This window comes from Clarias gariepinus, chromosome 12 (genome assembly GCF_024256425.1).
Source record: "Clarias gariepinus isolate MV-2021 ecotype Netherlands chromosome 12, CGAR_prim_01v2, whole genome shotgun sequence".
Classification (NCBI taxonomy): Eukaryota; Metazoa; Chordata; class Actinopteri; order Siluriformes; family Clariidae; genus Clarias; species Clarias gariepinus.
The window spans coordinates 15,224,310-15,242,098 of NC_071111.1; the positions used below are offsets into that span (position 1 = coordinate 15,224,310).

The following is a 17,789-nucleotide window of genomic DNA, read 5'->3' on the forward strand; positions in this document are numbered from 1 at the left end:
CAGACCCTACTACTGTACACACACACATACACTCACACACATTGTTCTATTCTACAATTACTACAATCAGAAATAAATAAAATAATAAGCAGAGTGTGCTTGTAGTGTGGCTCTTGGTGCCTAATGGTGTATAGTACGGGAGTATTTGCATCTTGTTAGTGTACTTAAGTGTTATTTTGGCAGAATTTGTCATTTTTATTTTATATTCAGCTACAGTTGTGAGGAAAATCTGTTCTTTTTTTTATGCAGATATATTTCTATTGAAAGTGTTGGTGGTTATTAGTTATACAGTATATTGCATGGCTAACCTAAATTTGGCATTTGGCAGGTAATTATTTTTTTGGGAAACCGTTACAGGGACAGAAATACTGTATCTCTACCTGCAGAGTATTATACCTAATAGATGTTGCAAGCTATGCCTTATATACAACTAGTATATACAAACGATATATATAAGCCTTCCCACCCATGTCATGCATCAGGTGTTTGCAATCAGAAGCGGAGATAGATAATAGCTTCAGACAGCGACCAAATTGAAACCAACACTCCAGCACTGATGACCGCCCATGGCCATTTGACCATATAGAAAATGTAGATCTCCTGGCTCATGGATGGTTTAAACATTTTTTAATGTTCCAAAAACAGAGAGAGGGAGTTTAATTTACAAAATTTTAACATACTCTGGGTTACATCTACTTTCATTCTAACTGCTGGTCCCCTAAGGGTTTTTCATACTACAGTCTCCTGAGGTTACTCAGAATGTTGCAAAGCAAAAAAAAAAAAAAAAAAACACAGAACATGCCATGTATAAGGTTGATGGCCTACAGCATCAAGAATATTTTTTTTTCTAACATTTACTCAATTTCTAGTGTGGTGTGCATTGGTGGCTCAGTAGAAGGTTTCTTGCTTATCATGCGGAAGGCTCAGGATTGATCCCCAGCCAATGTCTAAACACCAGCTACTGGATGCAATGTTTGTCCCAGAATAAAACGGGAGGGTTGCATCCGGCGTAAAACCTGTGCCAAGTTGTTGTGCGAATCGGATGGTCTGCAGTGGCGACCTCCTGATGGTAGCCAACAATTATTCAAGTTCTAGTGTAACCTAGTTGCTTATCTTAAAAACTTATATCACTGACACACATTATAAGAGGAGCTGGTTGGATTTGAAAGCAGCGCCTGCTCTATAGTCACACCTCTGGATTGTTTTAACCACAACCCCTTTTGCAGCAACATGCACACCAGTGACATGAACCTTATGCCTTTCTTCTTGATTATTTCACGAAAATAATCTTGACATGATAATCCCAGTATCAATGACAGTGTGTGCGTGAATGTGTGTGTGCGTGTGTTTTAGTTCACTCTGGGTGGATTTGAGGAGATACAGGAGATGAAGGTTAAAGGGAGAGAGAAGCTGGGTTTGCCCCCGCTCCCCGAGGACAGTATTAAAGTGGTCAGGAGCATGAGAGCAGCCTCGCCGCCAGCCACTGCCATGGAGCTCATTGAACAGCAGCAGCAGCAGAAAAGAGGTCGCAGGAGTCGCAGGGTATGGCACACACATGCACACAACACATTATGAAAGAATTTGCTTAAGTGTAAATAACGGTCAGTGCTTTTTCCATCCCTGGAACGCTGAATAAAAAAAACATTTTCAAAACTAATATAACACACATAACACAACAAGCATAGGCTTAAGAAGGCAACAGAACCAACAACCCATTTTATAATTTTACAGAAACACATGCACTGCATTAATATAATTAAGAGCCCAAAACAGTTACAAGGTGGCCCGACACTCTTGGGGACAAAATAGTGTCAATTTAGCATCTTGAAGGTTCCTTGTTCCTTTAGTCAAACCTACATGTATAAAGCCATCTGAAGATCAGTGTAGCACAAGGATTCCTTTAGGTTTAAGAATTGTGACAGTATTCATGGCTATGAAGCTGTATGTCTTGACAGTAAAAATCACTAAACTTTCCACTCACCACTAAGTCGATCAATACTCTTGAATAACTTTCAGAGCTGGGATTGCATTGTGTTGCATGTACACTGAAACGAGGAAAATGAGTTCCAAATCAGATTGCAACTCAAAATTCTGAAGGTTGTAAACAGAGACGTACAAAAGATATGAGATCTGTATTCTGTGGGCAGGATAGACAGGATAGGATAGTAGAGTGTCGGGGCCGGTGCTTTATCATGATGAGCAAAAAGGGTGAAAATTGTCTGCGCTGGTAATGAAATCTGCAGATAGTTATCACTTAACTTGCAGTACTGTACAAAAACCTTAAGCCACCCCATTTTATATTAGTTTACATTTCTTTCATTTAACCAACATAATTTTATTGAATTTAATATGAAGAAATGGGAGGTGGCTCAAGACTTTTTTCTCGAAGTGCAGTGTAAGTGATTTTAGTTTGATGAGGTCCTGTAATATTATGAAATTCTAAAATGCAATATTATAAAATGTTTTATGTAGACCAACAACTTCAGAATGCAGATATTACCTTAAAGGCTGTGTGCCTCATGAGTGACAAAGTAATAAAGCAGATTTTAAGTGTATAGATAGAGCGTAAACCACACACACACACACACACACACACACACACACACACACACACACACACACACACACTTATATCAACTATTTATATTTACATTTTATCAGTAGAGTTTTTACAGCTGACACACTTCCTGCATGCTTGCTGTGCTGTATATTACATACCAGGATAATCCTCATACTTTCTACACACACTCACACACCAGCAGCAACGCAGGCATTTTTTTTTTCTTCACACTGCACCACTAACTGACTTGTCATTTACACATTGCAGTAGCACTGCAGTACCAGTGCTGCGATGTGAGTGAAATCTAGTAACATACTCACTGACCTGTCTGCCTCGTATACAGGGTACACCAGAGCCCTTATTTCTGTTCGATTTCATCTCTAACCTTTCAACCCTGCTGTCTCTCTCTGTTCTTTCTCACCCTCTGTCTGTCTGTCTGTCTCTCTATCTGGCTTTCTCTTATTGCTCATCCCCCTTTCTTCCTTGTGTTCCTACAGAGTGCCTTTGTTGATAGCTTGGAAGGAGACAGTCCCTTTGCCAAGAAGCAGGTCTTTACCCAGATCCCCTTTTGTGTGCATTCTCTCTGTCTTGGGCTGTTGCACTCCTCCTCTGTCCTCTCTCTCATTCACTGCAGTTTGCTCTTTCGAGTAGAAATAAAGGCCTTCAGGGGTGAAAGGTCTTAATAAGCATTAAGGCTTAAGGCTGGCTGAAGTGTGTAGTAAATGTGCCAGACATTTCCTCTTTCTCTGTCTCAGTCTCTGTTCTGTCCTTCACGTTCATGTCCCTCCATCTCCACCTCGTTTTAGGCCTAAAACTCATACATACACACACCCACTAGCAGGCTAGCCACCAGAATGGCTTTCTTCATAGGCAGCAGCCCGTCATAGCTGATTCATAGCCACAGCACCACAACCACCTGACCACCACACACGCCCATGCATCACACCAGAGAAAAAAAAAAGGAAAAGATAAAAGACACACACGCACACATACTGTACACCTGTTCCACTAATGCAACCCATGCCTGATGCTTGCTCTGGACTTTGCCATTCATCCATTTGAACAGCACCTAGTGATAAGGAACTTGTTGATTTGTTTGTGCTGCTGAATGAAACATGCATCAATGGAATGCACAAAAATGTGTGTGGAGTTTTTGCTGAAGGGTTTTGGGAAACAACAAGGGTTCATAGTCCTCTCGGAGCTCAGTGGACTGGTAAGTCGATGAGATGGACTCTAACCTGTGGAGTTTCAAAAAATGATCAACGTCGTCAGTGAGGAAGACAGATTTCAGAAATGTGGGAGGAAATGAAAGGAACTATTAGCAGGCTGTAAATGGCACCCCGATGTTAGTCTCTCTCTTAATGTTGTCAGAGATGCCAGTCAATTTTTTCTGAACATCCCGTAGTAACATTGGTTACATTTTAAACAGCGGCCTTATTTTAATTTTGTGAAGTAAAGTATCCAAGAAAAAAAATGGGTATTATTTCATTCATTTCTTTATCTTCTTTGCACTTTACCTGTTAATGGATGTGTTGGCAACAGACAGAGAAGGTCAGCCCAGACTTCTCAATCCCCACATGTTCCATCTTCTCCTGAGAGCGCCATTAAGTTCCCCTGTCAACTGGGAGATTTAATCTTTCTAGGGTTTTTTTTTTGGAAGCAGATGGCATCCCTGTATGGTGCCCAAACCACATCAAGTGTCTTCTTTCAGTTTGAATAAATCGCAACTCTGCTTCAAGGTTAAAAGTCAAAATGAAATATTCTTTTGGATTCATTCAAGCCTGCCAAATCCATATATACTGTTTTGAGTGACTGATTAAATAATAAAATTTTGGCTTAGTGGTTAGCAGTGTCGCCTCCGGTCTGTGTGCATGGAGTTTGCATGTTCTCCCCCTGCTTGGTGGGTTTCCTCCAAGTTCTCCAGTTTCCTCCCATAGTCCAAAGACCTGCAGGTTAGTCCAATTGGCGTTCCAGATTGCCCATAGTGTCTGAATGAGCATGTGCATGTGTGAGCCCTGCGCCCTCCATTTAAGGGCTTATTCTTTACAGAGAGACTCAGCATCAGGGTGCATATAAAGCCTTTGGGGTGTATAAAATTCTATAAAGATGGTCAACAGAAATGCTTCCTGTCCTGCAGCCTTTGGTCAAGCAGGACAGCCTGGACACCTACAATGAGAGAGACCCCTTCAAAAACGACGACGCCCGGGATGAGGAAGATGATGCAGAGGATGTGGACAGTGGAATAGAGGGTGAGGTTGACCCCCTCGACCGTGATGTCATCATCCAGCCTCCTCCTCCTCCACCACCTCTGCGGCCTCCTACCGAGAGAGTGACCTTCCCTAAAGGGCTACCCTGGGCACCTAAAGTCAGGTGAGACAGAAACTATATCTCTACTATCACACTTTTCTTCCACACCTGTGACCACTGTGCTCACTGAAAATGCCTACCTCATTACCTATAATTGACTTTTTTTTATTAAACAACTTTTCTGTGGTTTATAAATAGTGGTATATAGAACATGAGGTAGTAGACAAAACTGATCTGAACAAACGCACATTAGTGTATTCTGTTTGCTGAAGACAGGTTTTACCCCGTCACTCTGCCAGCTTTGGAAAGGAGCGACCTTACTGAAGTCTGCACCTGGGACATGAATAATGCATGACTGTGTGGGCTAGGAACATAAGAGAGAGAGTCAGAGAGAGAAAGGCATGCATAAAAAGAGGAAAGAGGAGAGATTTGAAACTAATATGAGTGTGAATACACTCCTAGTCTTAAAAATGCTTGGTTCACAAATATGTTCGTCCATGAACTGTAACTCAGTGAGCTACAGAGTGAGAGAGAGAATTTAAAATAATTCAGTTCAGTATTATTTAAAGTTGAGGACGAGGGTTGCAAAGAAAAACACCCTAAAAAGGCGATAGAAAGAAACCTTAAGAGGAACCAGACTGAACAGGGAACCCATCCTCATTCAGGGGATATTGGATAGCAGAAATGAATTTGCAGGAATACTGTGTTAACAATGTTAGCAATGAAAAAATGTTTTCATTATTAAGTAGATTATAGGTACAGATTATACCTAGAACAACTTCTTACGAGCTAGACTTAAAACTGCTTTATCAGTAGACTCAATACTGATGCACAGGAAACTCATAAACTCTGGGGGGGGAAACTAATTGACTTAGACTTTTACAATCCTTTTTGGAGGTGCCATTATTTTCCATCTAATGGTTGTTAGCAGTGTTTTATTTTATCCATATTAATATGTTCTTCATGTCAGTTCGGCTAATGAAGAATAACCAAAACATATGTTCACCTGCTGAGGAGGTGGCTATGGAGGAATGCATGTACTGTACAGCAGGGATCTTCAACTCCAGTCCTGGAGAGCCAGTGATCAGCACAGTTTGTAATTCACCAAATCCTAAATACACTCTTTGAAGCTGGTAATTAACAGATTAGTTGAATCACCTGTTTTTGTGCAGAAGAATCACAACCTGTGTTGAGCACTGGCCCTCTAGGACTGGAATTGAAGATCCCTCATGGACAGTATGAGTTGCAGTGAATCACAGTTTAAGGCATCAGAAATAGCAATGCAAACTTCAAGTTACAAATACATGTGTACATATACCTGTACATGTGTACACAAATACAAGTTTCCCAGTGACAATTGTACAGATTTAACGAGTAGGCAAATATAATTGGCTCAATATTAAAACATGGGTAAGGATCTAGCTTGAAGCTAGCTTAAATTAGCTGTTTTTTTTTTTATTTTATTAAGATTAAAAATTCCTTAACACCCACACCCCTATATGACATGTGCATTAGTATCTCTCATGAGGATTTTGATGAGATCCTGTCATCTGGAGATCGCAGGTGCTTGAATCCTGTCAAAGTCCTCCGTGGACAGGAGTCCTAAGGCACAAGGAAATGCTCCCCAGGGGAAAGGGGGGGGCATACTTTTGCTCTCTCATGTCACAGTGACACTTGCCAGTTGGCGTTTTCTTGTAAAGTGTCACGCCACCCCCTAACACCCTCAGTCATTAAAGATGGGTGAAAACTGGCTATGACTATTTAGGGAGAAAATTAGGGAAAAAATCAAGTTAAATAAAATTAAAAAGAATACACAAATTCTAGTCAAGGGTCAGATACAGTAGCAGACAACTCCATGTTATTCTGAACACGTTGCTTTGGATAAGTCTCTATGAGCTTGCCACATCTTGCCACTAGGGTTTTTGCCCATTTCTCAAGGCAAAACTGCTCCAGCTTCTTCATGTTGGACGATTCAAATTTAAATTTTATTTGTCACATACATAGTCATACCCAGTACGATATGCAGTGAAATGCTTAGAAGACTGCCTGTGACCTTAAAATAAAAGACTATTATTAGGAAAAAAAACTTAAAAAGAAAATAGAAGTAAATATAACTAAAAAAGAATAAAATGTTTGTGCAATACAAAATATACAATATAGAAAAAATATAAGAAAAATAAGAAAAACCTAGCTGTACAATATAGAAAATATAGAATTTATAAAATACATATGCACATGCCAATTTTTTTATTTTTATTTTTTTTATATTTTTTATTTATCCTTTTTATGTATCTTTTTCTCATTTCACTTTACCAGCTTGGACTATTTTGTGCAAATCTATCACATTAAATTCAGATAAAAAGAAAAATCATTTAATTTACAGGTTATAATGTAGCAAAACATTAAAAATGCCATGGGGGTGAATACATTTGCAAGGCACTGTATCTACATTATGCGTCTTTGTACCTATTTAGTCTGCTTCTGCACAGAGACTGGAGAGTTTCCTCTGAGTAGATATTTCTCAGACACTGTCCAGCTTCTGCTAATAAACATCTTCTGTCATTTATTGTCTGATCTATTTCATTTTGTATTGAGTTTTCATGATGCTCAAGCATTTCTTTTGTTGTTGTTTTAGTTTTTAAGAAATATCCTTCTCTCTTTTCTCCCCTATAGAGAGAAAGATATCGAGAATTTTCTAGAGACCAGCCGAAACAAGTTTATTGGCTTCACCCTGGGCAGGTGAGTCTGAGTTTACGGCCTAACTCACCTCAGATTAAGTCCTGCTTTAATAAATATCTGACAATAACAGAGCTAATGATGACAACATCAGGCTTTTTCCTGACCTACTCCAATACTGCAAGCTGAAATGTTGCTTGCCGTGTGCTGCATGAACACTGGTTTTCATTACTTTTGCAGTGATACAGAGACTCTGGTTGGGTTGCCTAGACCCATTCATGAGAGTGTGAAGACTCTTAAACAGGTAAGTCATTTATTTTTTATTTTTTTATAAACAAGTGTTTTTATAACTGAATTACTTGCTTATATACATTTTCTCTCTATAATGTTAAATAATTTGCAGATAAAAGTCTTAACATCCATAAACCATGCAGATTTATTTATTTTTGCAAAGTCAATTAGATTTTCTTTGCAAAAATCTAAATCAGTTTTGACTTTACAGATGGAGCAGTTTTGAGTCTAGCTTGTAAGAAGAAGTTCTAAGTATAATCTGTACCTATCCTAAAAAATTCTCAGCAAAATGGCTTCTGTGACTATTTAATAAGTGTTTTGGCCCCATTGTCTTAGCAACACCTGTGAACAGCATGTATTCCAACACCAGAGTGGAAAATGAACATGAAAATCCAGTTTTTGTCAAGTTCAAATCATATTTGACAGCTTCTAAACTGTTTGCCAAGACTTTTCCATTTGAAGTTTAAAGAAAGCAGGAGAACAGGTTTTCTTTTTTGGTACAGGTTTGTGGGTATGTTTGCAAAATTGGAAGATTTAAATTTTTATACTGCAAATTTTTCTATGCTTGCCAGTATTTATGAGCACTCATAAATGTTCTGTGTTTGCTCATCAGGGAGAGTCTGATCATTTTGATTTATATGTCCTCATACATTTCATACTCATTTCCCCAATTTTCTTTTTTGATTCTGTAAAGCTGCTTTGCTACAGTGACCACTGTTAAAAGTTCAAATTAAAAATTCAATTAAATTTACAAACTTAGACCTGGACATATGAGATTAACTATCTTGTTTTAAAAGTTATTTACTAGTTTTTTTTTTTTAAAGGTAATTTTGGATTTAACAAACTTAATAGAAGATTTCTTGTCAAGTAAACTTTCCTTGCTGCTTAAACAGATAATTTGTCACTAATTTTAGGAAATTCTCTTGAGAGGTTTTTGCATTTTCAAAATTCTGAAAACGTCCCTACTAAAAATAAATCTTAACAATTGTTGTTCTTTTGCCTGCTCCTGTCAAGAGGTCCCCACAACGAAACATTAGATCTGCACACAGCTTGCCACAGGTTTTACAGCAGATACCCTTACTGATGCAACCCTTCTATTTAATCCGGGCAACACACTGGCACTGCATCCGGAGGCTGGGGTTTGGGCAGGAATCGAACCAATTTAGCCACCAATGCCCTAATAAATGTAAACAATGAACTTTCAAAAAAAGATAACAGATGCCACAATGAGCAAGATATACAAATTTCCAAACAAAAATTATTTGAATAAAAAATACTGTTGGAAATTGTATTGGAAAAAAAAGTGTTTAACTAATTCCCTTCTGAAATAATTTGAAAAATACAGTTTGATTTTATGTAAAAATGTATGTGAAAAAGACAGGTTGGTACATCACGCTTGGCTGTACTTCTAGTGAATTATCCCAGGCCTAAGATCTGTTTGTGCATCCAGTCCTGCACAATACCCCAACCAAATCAGTTCCACTATAAAGTGACCTTATCCAACTAATCATGTCGTTATTGTGAATAATGATTATTCGTAACAAATCACTGATCTTTGTGGGGTAGCGTATCTAAGGAACTGCATTTGGCTTCTCAGGAGTACCACTAAAATGTAATCAGTACTAGATTCAGTGGTGAGCTTTAGTCTCTGACCAGCTGCAGTCCATCGATATGTCTTTGTCTGTCACTCACATACATCACTGCTCCTTTGTCACCATGGTAATAAACTTTTCTTTTCTATCTTGCCTTTCACAGCACAAGTATGTCTCCATCGCTGAAGTGCAGATCAAACGGGAGGACGAACTGCAGCAGTGCCCCATGACACTGGTGATTGGTCGTAAATGCAGTTTTATGCATGTATTATTACTATGGGTTGTCAGTCTGACTCACTAAATGCTCTGATTGGCTAGGGGGAGGAGGATGTGGATGAGACACCTGCAGAAAGTCTCTATGTGGGAATGCTCCCGAGCCTCTCTCAGTATGTGGTGAGTGTTTCCTATCCATAATTTATTGTGATATTATTTTTGATGGTGGATCACATTACAGTTACAAAGTTGCCCACTCAATGTAAAATTATAAGGATATTTTTACAAGTCAAAAGGGATTAATCAAAATGGTGTGTATAAGAAAAATAGGCTTGTCATCACACAAACTAGTCAAACACTGTTTTCTTTTACAAAATATTTGACTAATATTGCAAACATAAAAAAATAGTATTTTAATAGCCATGGCCAGTGTACTGTAAAGATTAAAAGGTCTAAAAGAAGGAGCTGAAGAAAAAAATTAGAAAGCATTTCTCCATTTTATGTGTGGTATTTATATTTATGATTAAATAAATATATTCGTCTCATAAAGAAGTCAATGCTGGCCATGATAGAAAGTTACCAAAACAACCAGTACACCACAGAATAAGACCAGAAACAACTTCCGTCTAGATCTTGCTCTCAATAAAAGTTAGTATGCTTTACAGTAATATCCCTTGTATTAAAGGTTTTGCCCATTGAGACCTATTCCCCTTTTTTTTTTCCACCATTCTCTCTAAAACTTAAAACATTCTTTATTTACCTTGGAAGAAAGCGAGGCCGCTACATTAGTGCATGTTTAAAGCACCACCAGCCCAGGCCAAAACATTACTAAGAGAGTCTCAGTTATTATTAGAGAGATTAAAAGTCATGTAAATGTTGATTGCAACATCTGATATTCTTATGAAAAGAAAAGACAGCACAACAGATCAGTGTAATCTTGTATAAAATTTGTAAACATTTTTTGTTTGTTAGTATTTTCTATTTCAAGTCTCACTTACAGTTCCCTCTATTTTCCACAAAATTATTCCATATTAGGTACATCATGTATTTGCGTAATATATTTTGTAGGGTCAGGAACTCTTATGAATTGTTCCAATTATTCTGCTAGGCGAGGGAAATCCAGGGGAACTGCTCTCTGACCAAAGATTTATCTGGGTTCTCTGAAAATCTTTTCATCACCAAACTTCTCTTGTTGTTGCAAATGAACAGGCTGATCTGACAGCAATTCTGGCTCTATGTACTCATTTATTTTAGCCGTTACTTAGGGTAACTCTTATATTTTAGATTGCCCTGTTAAAGCTTCTTCTGGCTGCAGCTCCGACCTCTAAAGCCAAGACGGACTCAATCAACATCCTGGCTGATGTTCTTCCTGAGGAGATGCCGTAAGTGCATTTACACGCAAACATGCCACATGCAGCAACACCACAGAGCTTTTTTTTTCTGAAGACTATCAAAAGAACAATGTTTAATATTTTTTTATGTTATGCATGTGCTGGAAACAGCATCACTGTCCTCCAGAGTATGAAGCTTGGCATTGATGTGAACAGACATAAGGAAATTATTGTCAAGGCCATTTCTGCACTGCTGCTGCTCCTGCTGAAGCACTTCAAACTAAACCATATATATCAGGTCAGAAACCTTCTGACACTCTCTCTCACACACATTCTCTGTGTATTCTGCCTTTTTTTTTTTTTTTTTTTTCTTTTACTCCTGTGGCTAACCGATCCTGTGCAGTGCTGATAGGCACACAGTCAAGCTGGCATTCAGCTCTAGCAATGACAGAAGTGAGAGGGAGATGTATGAATATCAGCTTCTCTGGCAAAGGGCACATCTCTCATTTTCTTCATTGAGGGGATTTAGGTCTTATTTTCAGGTATAATATATCCCCAGATAGACACTGGCTGCAGCAGAGATGATTATACACTGACTTTTTTTTATCTGGTTTGATATAGTACTTAGGTTTTACTATATCATCCATTCAACTAAAAACAGGAACATGAGAATGATGTTGAAAAATATAAATGGATTCTGGGAAAAGAAAAGTAGAGAGAACGGAGTGTTCTGGGCTGAGGTTGGCATAGGGTTGTCAGTATGCTTCCGACTAATCCCATATGATGAGAAATCTACAGTACAATCATGTAAACAGTTACAGACATTATTGGACTGATGCCATCTAGTGGTGGAGAATAAAACAGACAGCAAAGAGAAATATGCTTGGTGTAAAAAAAAATGTTTTAGTGTGATTCCTCTCAGCTTGAAAAGAGCCATGAAAAGCAGTTTCCTTAAAAACAATATTTCATTCTAAAATATTCCTAATAAATTTGTGGAATAGACTATATCTTCAAAAGTACTAAATATTCAACAAACGTGAAAGCAACATTTAAATCTTGACAACCTCACACCTAGGTACTGTTTTCTTTAGAATTTTGATATCCTTCCTTAAAGCTCCAACAACACATAAAGCATCAACAACACATAAAGCATAAACAGAGGGCATGGATAAATTGGGCCTAAGAGCATACACTCACTCAACACTGTATTAGGAACACTATACTAATACTGCTTAGGGCATTCAAGTTGTTCTACTGGATTCAGATTGTGTGACTGGGAAGGCCACTAAAGAACACTGAACTCAGTGTCGTGTTCATGAAACTGGTTTCTTTGTAAAATGGTGCATTATCACAATGGTAGTACGATTAGTTAGTAAACTTAACTAATTCTTTTGATTGTGTAAAGCTACTTTGTGACAATGTCAATTGTTAAAAGCGCTATACAAATAGAATTGAATTGAATAGTAGTCATTAAAAGATAGATAAATTGTGGCCATGAAGGGATGCACATGGTCTGCATTAATATGCTAATACACTGCAGCATTTAGCATACACATCTATGTGTATCATCATGTGTATTTAGCATACACATCTTTCACCTGCCTTGACACAAGGCAGGTTTTGTTCATTGATTTGTGGTGTTGGCAATTTTCTAGTTTTGGTGAGACTGTGCCCACTGGAGCCTTATCTCCTTTTTCTGATGAACAGAAGTGGAACCCAGTGTGTTCTTCATTGCCCATTTGCCTTAAGATTTACAATGCATTTCAATTCATCACATTTGTACAGAGTGGTAATGTGACTTAGTGAACCCTTTTTTGCACCCAAACCAGTCTGGCCATTCTTGTTGACTTTTTAATGGTGTTTCCATAGAACTGTTGTTTACTTGATTTTTGTACTTATTGCATCATTCTACGGAAATGTTAGAGACTGTTGGTGACAGATGAGCTGGTTTCCATAAATGCTTTGGAATTTTACAGACAACAAAATCATAATTCAAATTATCAATTTTACTACTGTCAAAATCAAAGAGATCACATTTTTCCCTACTCTGATAGTTGTTGATATGAACTTTAACTGAAGCCGCTTACCTGTTATATCTGCATGGTTTTATTCCCTGCACTGCTGTCACGTGATTGACTGATTATATAATTGTAGAAAGGAGTAGACAGATTTTCCTAATAAAGTGCTCAGTCAGTGTATTCTACAAGACAGTAGTGCATATTTTGTTTCAAATCATAGTGTAGCAAATTCTATTTTACTAATCAACCCTTGGGAAATGCAATGTGGTATATAGCTTAATAGTATTATAGGGAATAGCTTAAAGTCAGCTTTTTAATAGTGAATAATAGTGAATATACATTTCTGTTAAAGTTTCTGTTAAATTACAAAAGGTAAATTGCATGGTGATTAATGCATGATGTCAAGAATGTGCTCTTGCAAAATCTTGCGTGAAAATTGTGAAAATCTTAGGCATGCTAATGACCATGTTTCTGTTGTCCTGCACAGTTTGAATATGTGTCTCAACATCTGGTATTTGCCAACTGCATCCCTCTTATCCTCAAATTCTTCAACCAAAACATAATGTCTTACATCAGTGCTAAAAACAGGTAGGCACATTTAGTCTTCTATGTGATTAAACTTTTTCAAATATTATGTTTTTAATGCATGTTTAATCAGTATCTATTGTACAATGTGTTCTGACTGCAGTATCTGTGTGCTGGATTTCCCTAATTGTGTGGTCCATGAAATGCCTGAACTCACTGCTGAAAGCCTGGTAATTGCCATACTCCATAGATTCTTTATCATTCTGTACCTTTCATGACTTCTGTTCATGTCTAGAACATTTAAAATGTGAAGATGTCTAATCAGGTATAATAAGGAGTGTATGTGTTTGTATTAACAGGAAGCTGGAGACAGTAACCAGTTCTGTTGGCGAAATTTGTTCTCATGCATCAACCTTCTGCGGATCCTCAACAAACTTACCAAATGGAAGCACTCCAGAACCATGGTGAGAGATGAAACATTGCACCAAGGAGACCTAAATCATGTGAATGATGAGGCACTCTTAAGCTGACTTTAAGCTACCCAGATCAAGGCCTTTGTAAATTAAACTCATTGTAATACAGCAGTGAAAACATTACTCCATGGTATTGTGGAATATGGTGTCTTGTGTTTCGATGCTGGTGGAAACTCACTTTTCACTCCTTTCCAGATGCTGGTGGTGTTTAAGTCTGCACCCATTTTGAAGAGGGCACTGAAGGTCAAGCAAGCCATGATGCAGCTTTACGTCCTCAAGCTTCTCAAGATTCAGACCAAGTACCTGGGTCGCCAGTGGAGGAAGAGTAACATGAAGACCATGTCTGCAATCTACCAAAAGGTCCGGCATCGACTAAATGATGACTGGGCTTATGGGAATGGTAAGAACTTTAGCAATTTCTGGTATTCCACAATAATTAATTTGAGTATAATGCAAGTCCACATAGGCTATTATGGTAGTTTAGAAAATATGCCAATGATTTAGACCCTCCTCTGCCCTCTGGACCTGTCTTTGGACCTGGTGCCCCTCTTCTAATTGGAGATCTCATCGCATTGAGGCCCCGTGTGGTCTGCTTGGGATGTGTGTGGTGACTGGGGACTGCCTCCAGGTGCTTGTACAGGGGCCACTATGGATGATGTGTGCATCACTTTATACATCTCCCTTCTTACTCTGATGAAAGATGGTCAATCTGGAAACCACATGGTCCACATGGTCTTTTTCCATTGCTCCAAATAGGAGCCTTTTTTCTCATTAGTTTCACTAATTAGTCATTTTCTTATGGCCACAGAGCTGTTTAGTCCCAATCCTGTGAGTTCTCGTCACATTGGGTGAATGGCAAATGCTCTTACCTTCACTATAAAGCAGAGCTATGGTTTTTAAAGTTGATTTTTTTTTTTATCACACCAACCGTTTAATTGATCTCCAATTATTAATTCTTTCCGACCACATTTGTTCTATAAAGTCGCCAGTTTAGAACTATCCATCCAGTTGTTGATAATGTGTTGAATGGTTCTTAAACTGGTCCGAGTTCCAGTCATGTCAAATCTTCTTTTTGTTCCTTTGCCTAATGCAGCTCAATAATTTGACCGTTCTGAAGTGGTGACTTCTATGTTGCCTCCAAAATCACATCACATTCTGACTAACCATAATTTTGCTCCACCTTAGTGATGTAAAGGTCCAGTGTGACTCTGCTTCAGATCAGAAATCATGGACAGACCAGGCTAAAACAGTATACTTTTATTGTTATGTTCTTTAAAACACACTGATATCCCTCTCTCTTTTTAAACATCAGATATCGACGCACGGCCATGGGACTTTCAGGCAGAAGAATGTGCTTTGCGCGAGAGCATTGAGAAGTTCAATGCACGGCGGTACGACAAAAACCAGAACAGTGAATTTGTCCCAGTGGATAACTGCCTGCAGAGCGTGCTGGGCCAGCGAGTCGAGCTGCCTGAGGACTTCCGCTACAGCTATGAGATGTGGCTGGAAAGAGAGGTCTTCTCTCAGCCCATCCAGTGGGAAGGCCTGCTACAAGCCTAGTGACACAACAAGATGTTAACTTGAACCAGCCTGTTATACAACCCGTTGTGGATTCACAAGCATCCCACGTGTATACACACACACACACACACACACACAAACACACACACACACGCACACGCACACACACATATCCAGACAGAACTTATAGCAGTGCGATTCTTATCTTGTGTAAATAAATGCCTGTAAATAGAGATATCTTCAAATACAATGTATGAGTTTTGGGATGGTAAATCATTTCATTTTTTAAATACCATGTATACCTGACAACAAATTCTCCAATTCAACCTTTATATTGTAAATAAATAAATGACCGTTTAAAATATAAATACAGTAAAAAAAAAAAGTATTATGAGTATGTTCTACAGAAAGAGTGAAGGTATTTATTTATTTATCTATTCTTTTTAAGGGGTCTATAGTCTACTGATAAAACTTTTACTTTTGATCCGTACTTGCATATAAATATAGAACAAAAAAAAGAATGCATGTCAAACTAAAGAGACTTGGTTAAAAAAAAGCCAAACATGACAACCATAAGCATTACTCATATGTCAGCAAGACAGGAAAAACTGGTCCTTAATGACTCCTTCTAAATACTGCTGTCGTCTCTCTCTACATGCATAGTGTCCCTCATATAGTGTACTGGAGAAATGTCCTTGAGAAAGTCACGTTTTTTTTTGCATGTCAGACGTCAGGGCTTCCTACCATTCAGTTATAACATAACACAAAAAAGCACAGAAGTGTCCTTGGTGAATAGCATCACCCTCTTTACAGATAGCAAGACTCAAACATAAAGGTGCTGGTTTTTAACACAATTTTTAACACAAAATCTCCTCTGCCTTCCTCCACTCCCTCCTGTTCACCTCTCTTGTTGCACTTCATTAAATAAAGACGATTCATTGTTTTAAAACAGGAGAGGGTTTTATAGTCTTCATATCACAATTTTTATATTTATAATCATTTTTACTGTTCTGTCAAAAATTATTAAAAAACATTTTAAGTCGTGACATACAGCACTGTGGACAAGTCTTGATTCACCCCTCAATTCCTTGTATTAAATTCATTTCAATAAAATTATTAAGATTACATTTAAAAAAAAAAGTGGTTTTACTGCAACAGACTGCAAAGCGCCTAAAGATATGACTAAAAATATACAGTAGATATTGATTGTTTATGTAACAACCTGAGCAGCAACCTCATTTTTGCTCCAACCATTCAGCATCACCAGTATACTAATCACCTGTCATCATCTGCACCTGTTTCTCACTGGTTCATGCCTTTAGTTAGATTGCTTTTTTATGCTTGAATGATTCATAGGTCACTGTGTGGCTTAACAAACAAAAAACATTCCACTGAAACTGATCAGGTGCATGGACTTAAATTAGAGCCAAAAATTATTATTCCTCTAGATTACATTAAAATGTAAGAAAGTCTGACTCTTTGGAAGAAAAATATAGAGATATGAGGTGTGGCTCAAGACTTTATTTGCACAGTACTGTACTTACTAATAAAAAAAAATTGCAGACCAATGTAAGTTTACTTTCTTTCTTTAAGCAAGAAAAAACAGTAGAACTGTTGCAGAACATATTTTAATCTTTAATCAGATGCACCTCATTGTGTCTTATTCTCCGATATCACTGTCACAAAAAAAAAAGTTATGTAATTATTTCTGTTTTTCTGGTCTCAAAACTGTCTGTACAGAGATATTTATCCAACATAAGGGAACAATATCATCTAGTGGCTGCACAAAATAGATAAAATTGATATTGTGATTATATTGTGACATATTGCACTTGCAATATGCATTAATATATTAAAAGACATTTGTGAATCCATAGTTAATGACTGGTGTACATTATTCTAACCATAATTATGTGTTTGCAGGATCATTTGAAAGCTGAGCTTCCTCAACTTCATAAAAAAAATTATTGGCAGTGATGATCACAGGAATTAATTGTAATTATTAGTTATAACTAATATAATATTAATTATATGTACACTACCATTCAAAAGTTTTAGAACACTTTCTAACTCCATGATCGTTCCTGATTTTTATTTCTTTCTACATTGTAAAGAAATGCTGTCCAAAAAATGCATTAATCTCCTTTAAACAGTTGATATTGAGATGTTTCTGCTACTTAAGATCTGTAAAGACTTCATAACGCCTCTAATCTGAGGTGCTGTTAAACCTAAATGAACTTCTCGTTTGCGGCAGAGATGGGTTTTGGTCTCGCCCTCCTGGG

General features: G+C 37.7%; 1 protein-coding gene across 2 annotated transcripts in view; it reads left to right on the forward strand.

The window, feature by feature from the left end:
- strip2 (striatin interacting protein 2) overlaps positions 1 to 17,383 on the forward strand; it is a 38,527-nt gene extending 21,144 nt beyond the window's left edge. The window contains exons 9-22 of one of the 2 annotated variants that reach the window (XM_053508516.1): positions 1,354 to 1,542; positions 3,058 to 3,108; positions 4,698 to 4,930; positions 7,541 to 7,606; positions 7,784 to 7,847; positions 9,590 to 9,661; positions 9,745 to 9,819; positions 10,924 to 11,021; positions 11,142 to 11,268; positions 13,476 to 13,576; positions 13,677 to 13,743; positions 13,873 to 13,977; positions 14,182 to 14,386; positions 15,299 to 17,383. In XM_053508516.1, the coding sequence (XP_053364491.1) occupies positions 1,354 to 1,542; positions 3,058 to 3,108; positions 4,698 to 4,930; positions 7,541 to 7,606; positions 7,784 to 7,847; positions 9,590 to 9,661; positions 9,745 to 9,819; positions 10,924 to 11,021; positions 11,142 to 11,268; positions 13,476 to 13,576; positions 13,677 to 13,743; positions 13,873 to 13,977; positions 14,182 to 14,386; positions 15,299 to 15,546 (1,701 nt within the window). In that variant the 3' untranslated portion in view covers positions 15,547 to 17,383. The remainder of the gene's footprint in view (positions 1 to 1,353; positions 1,543 to 3,057; positions 3,109 to 4,697; positions 4,931 to 7,540; positions 7,607 to 7,783; positions 7,848 to 9,589; positions 9,662 to 9,744; positions 9,820 to 10,923; positions 11,022 to 11,141; positions 11,269 to 13,475; positions 13,577 to 13,676; positions 13,744 to 13,872; positions 13,978 to 14,181; positions 14,387 to 15,298) is intronic. The other variant, XM_053508517.1, reaches the window with a different exon arrangement.
- Positions 17,384 to 17,789: the final 406 nt, after the last annotated feature.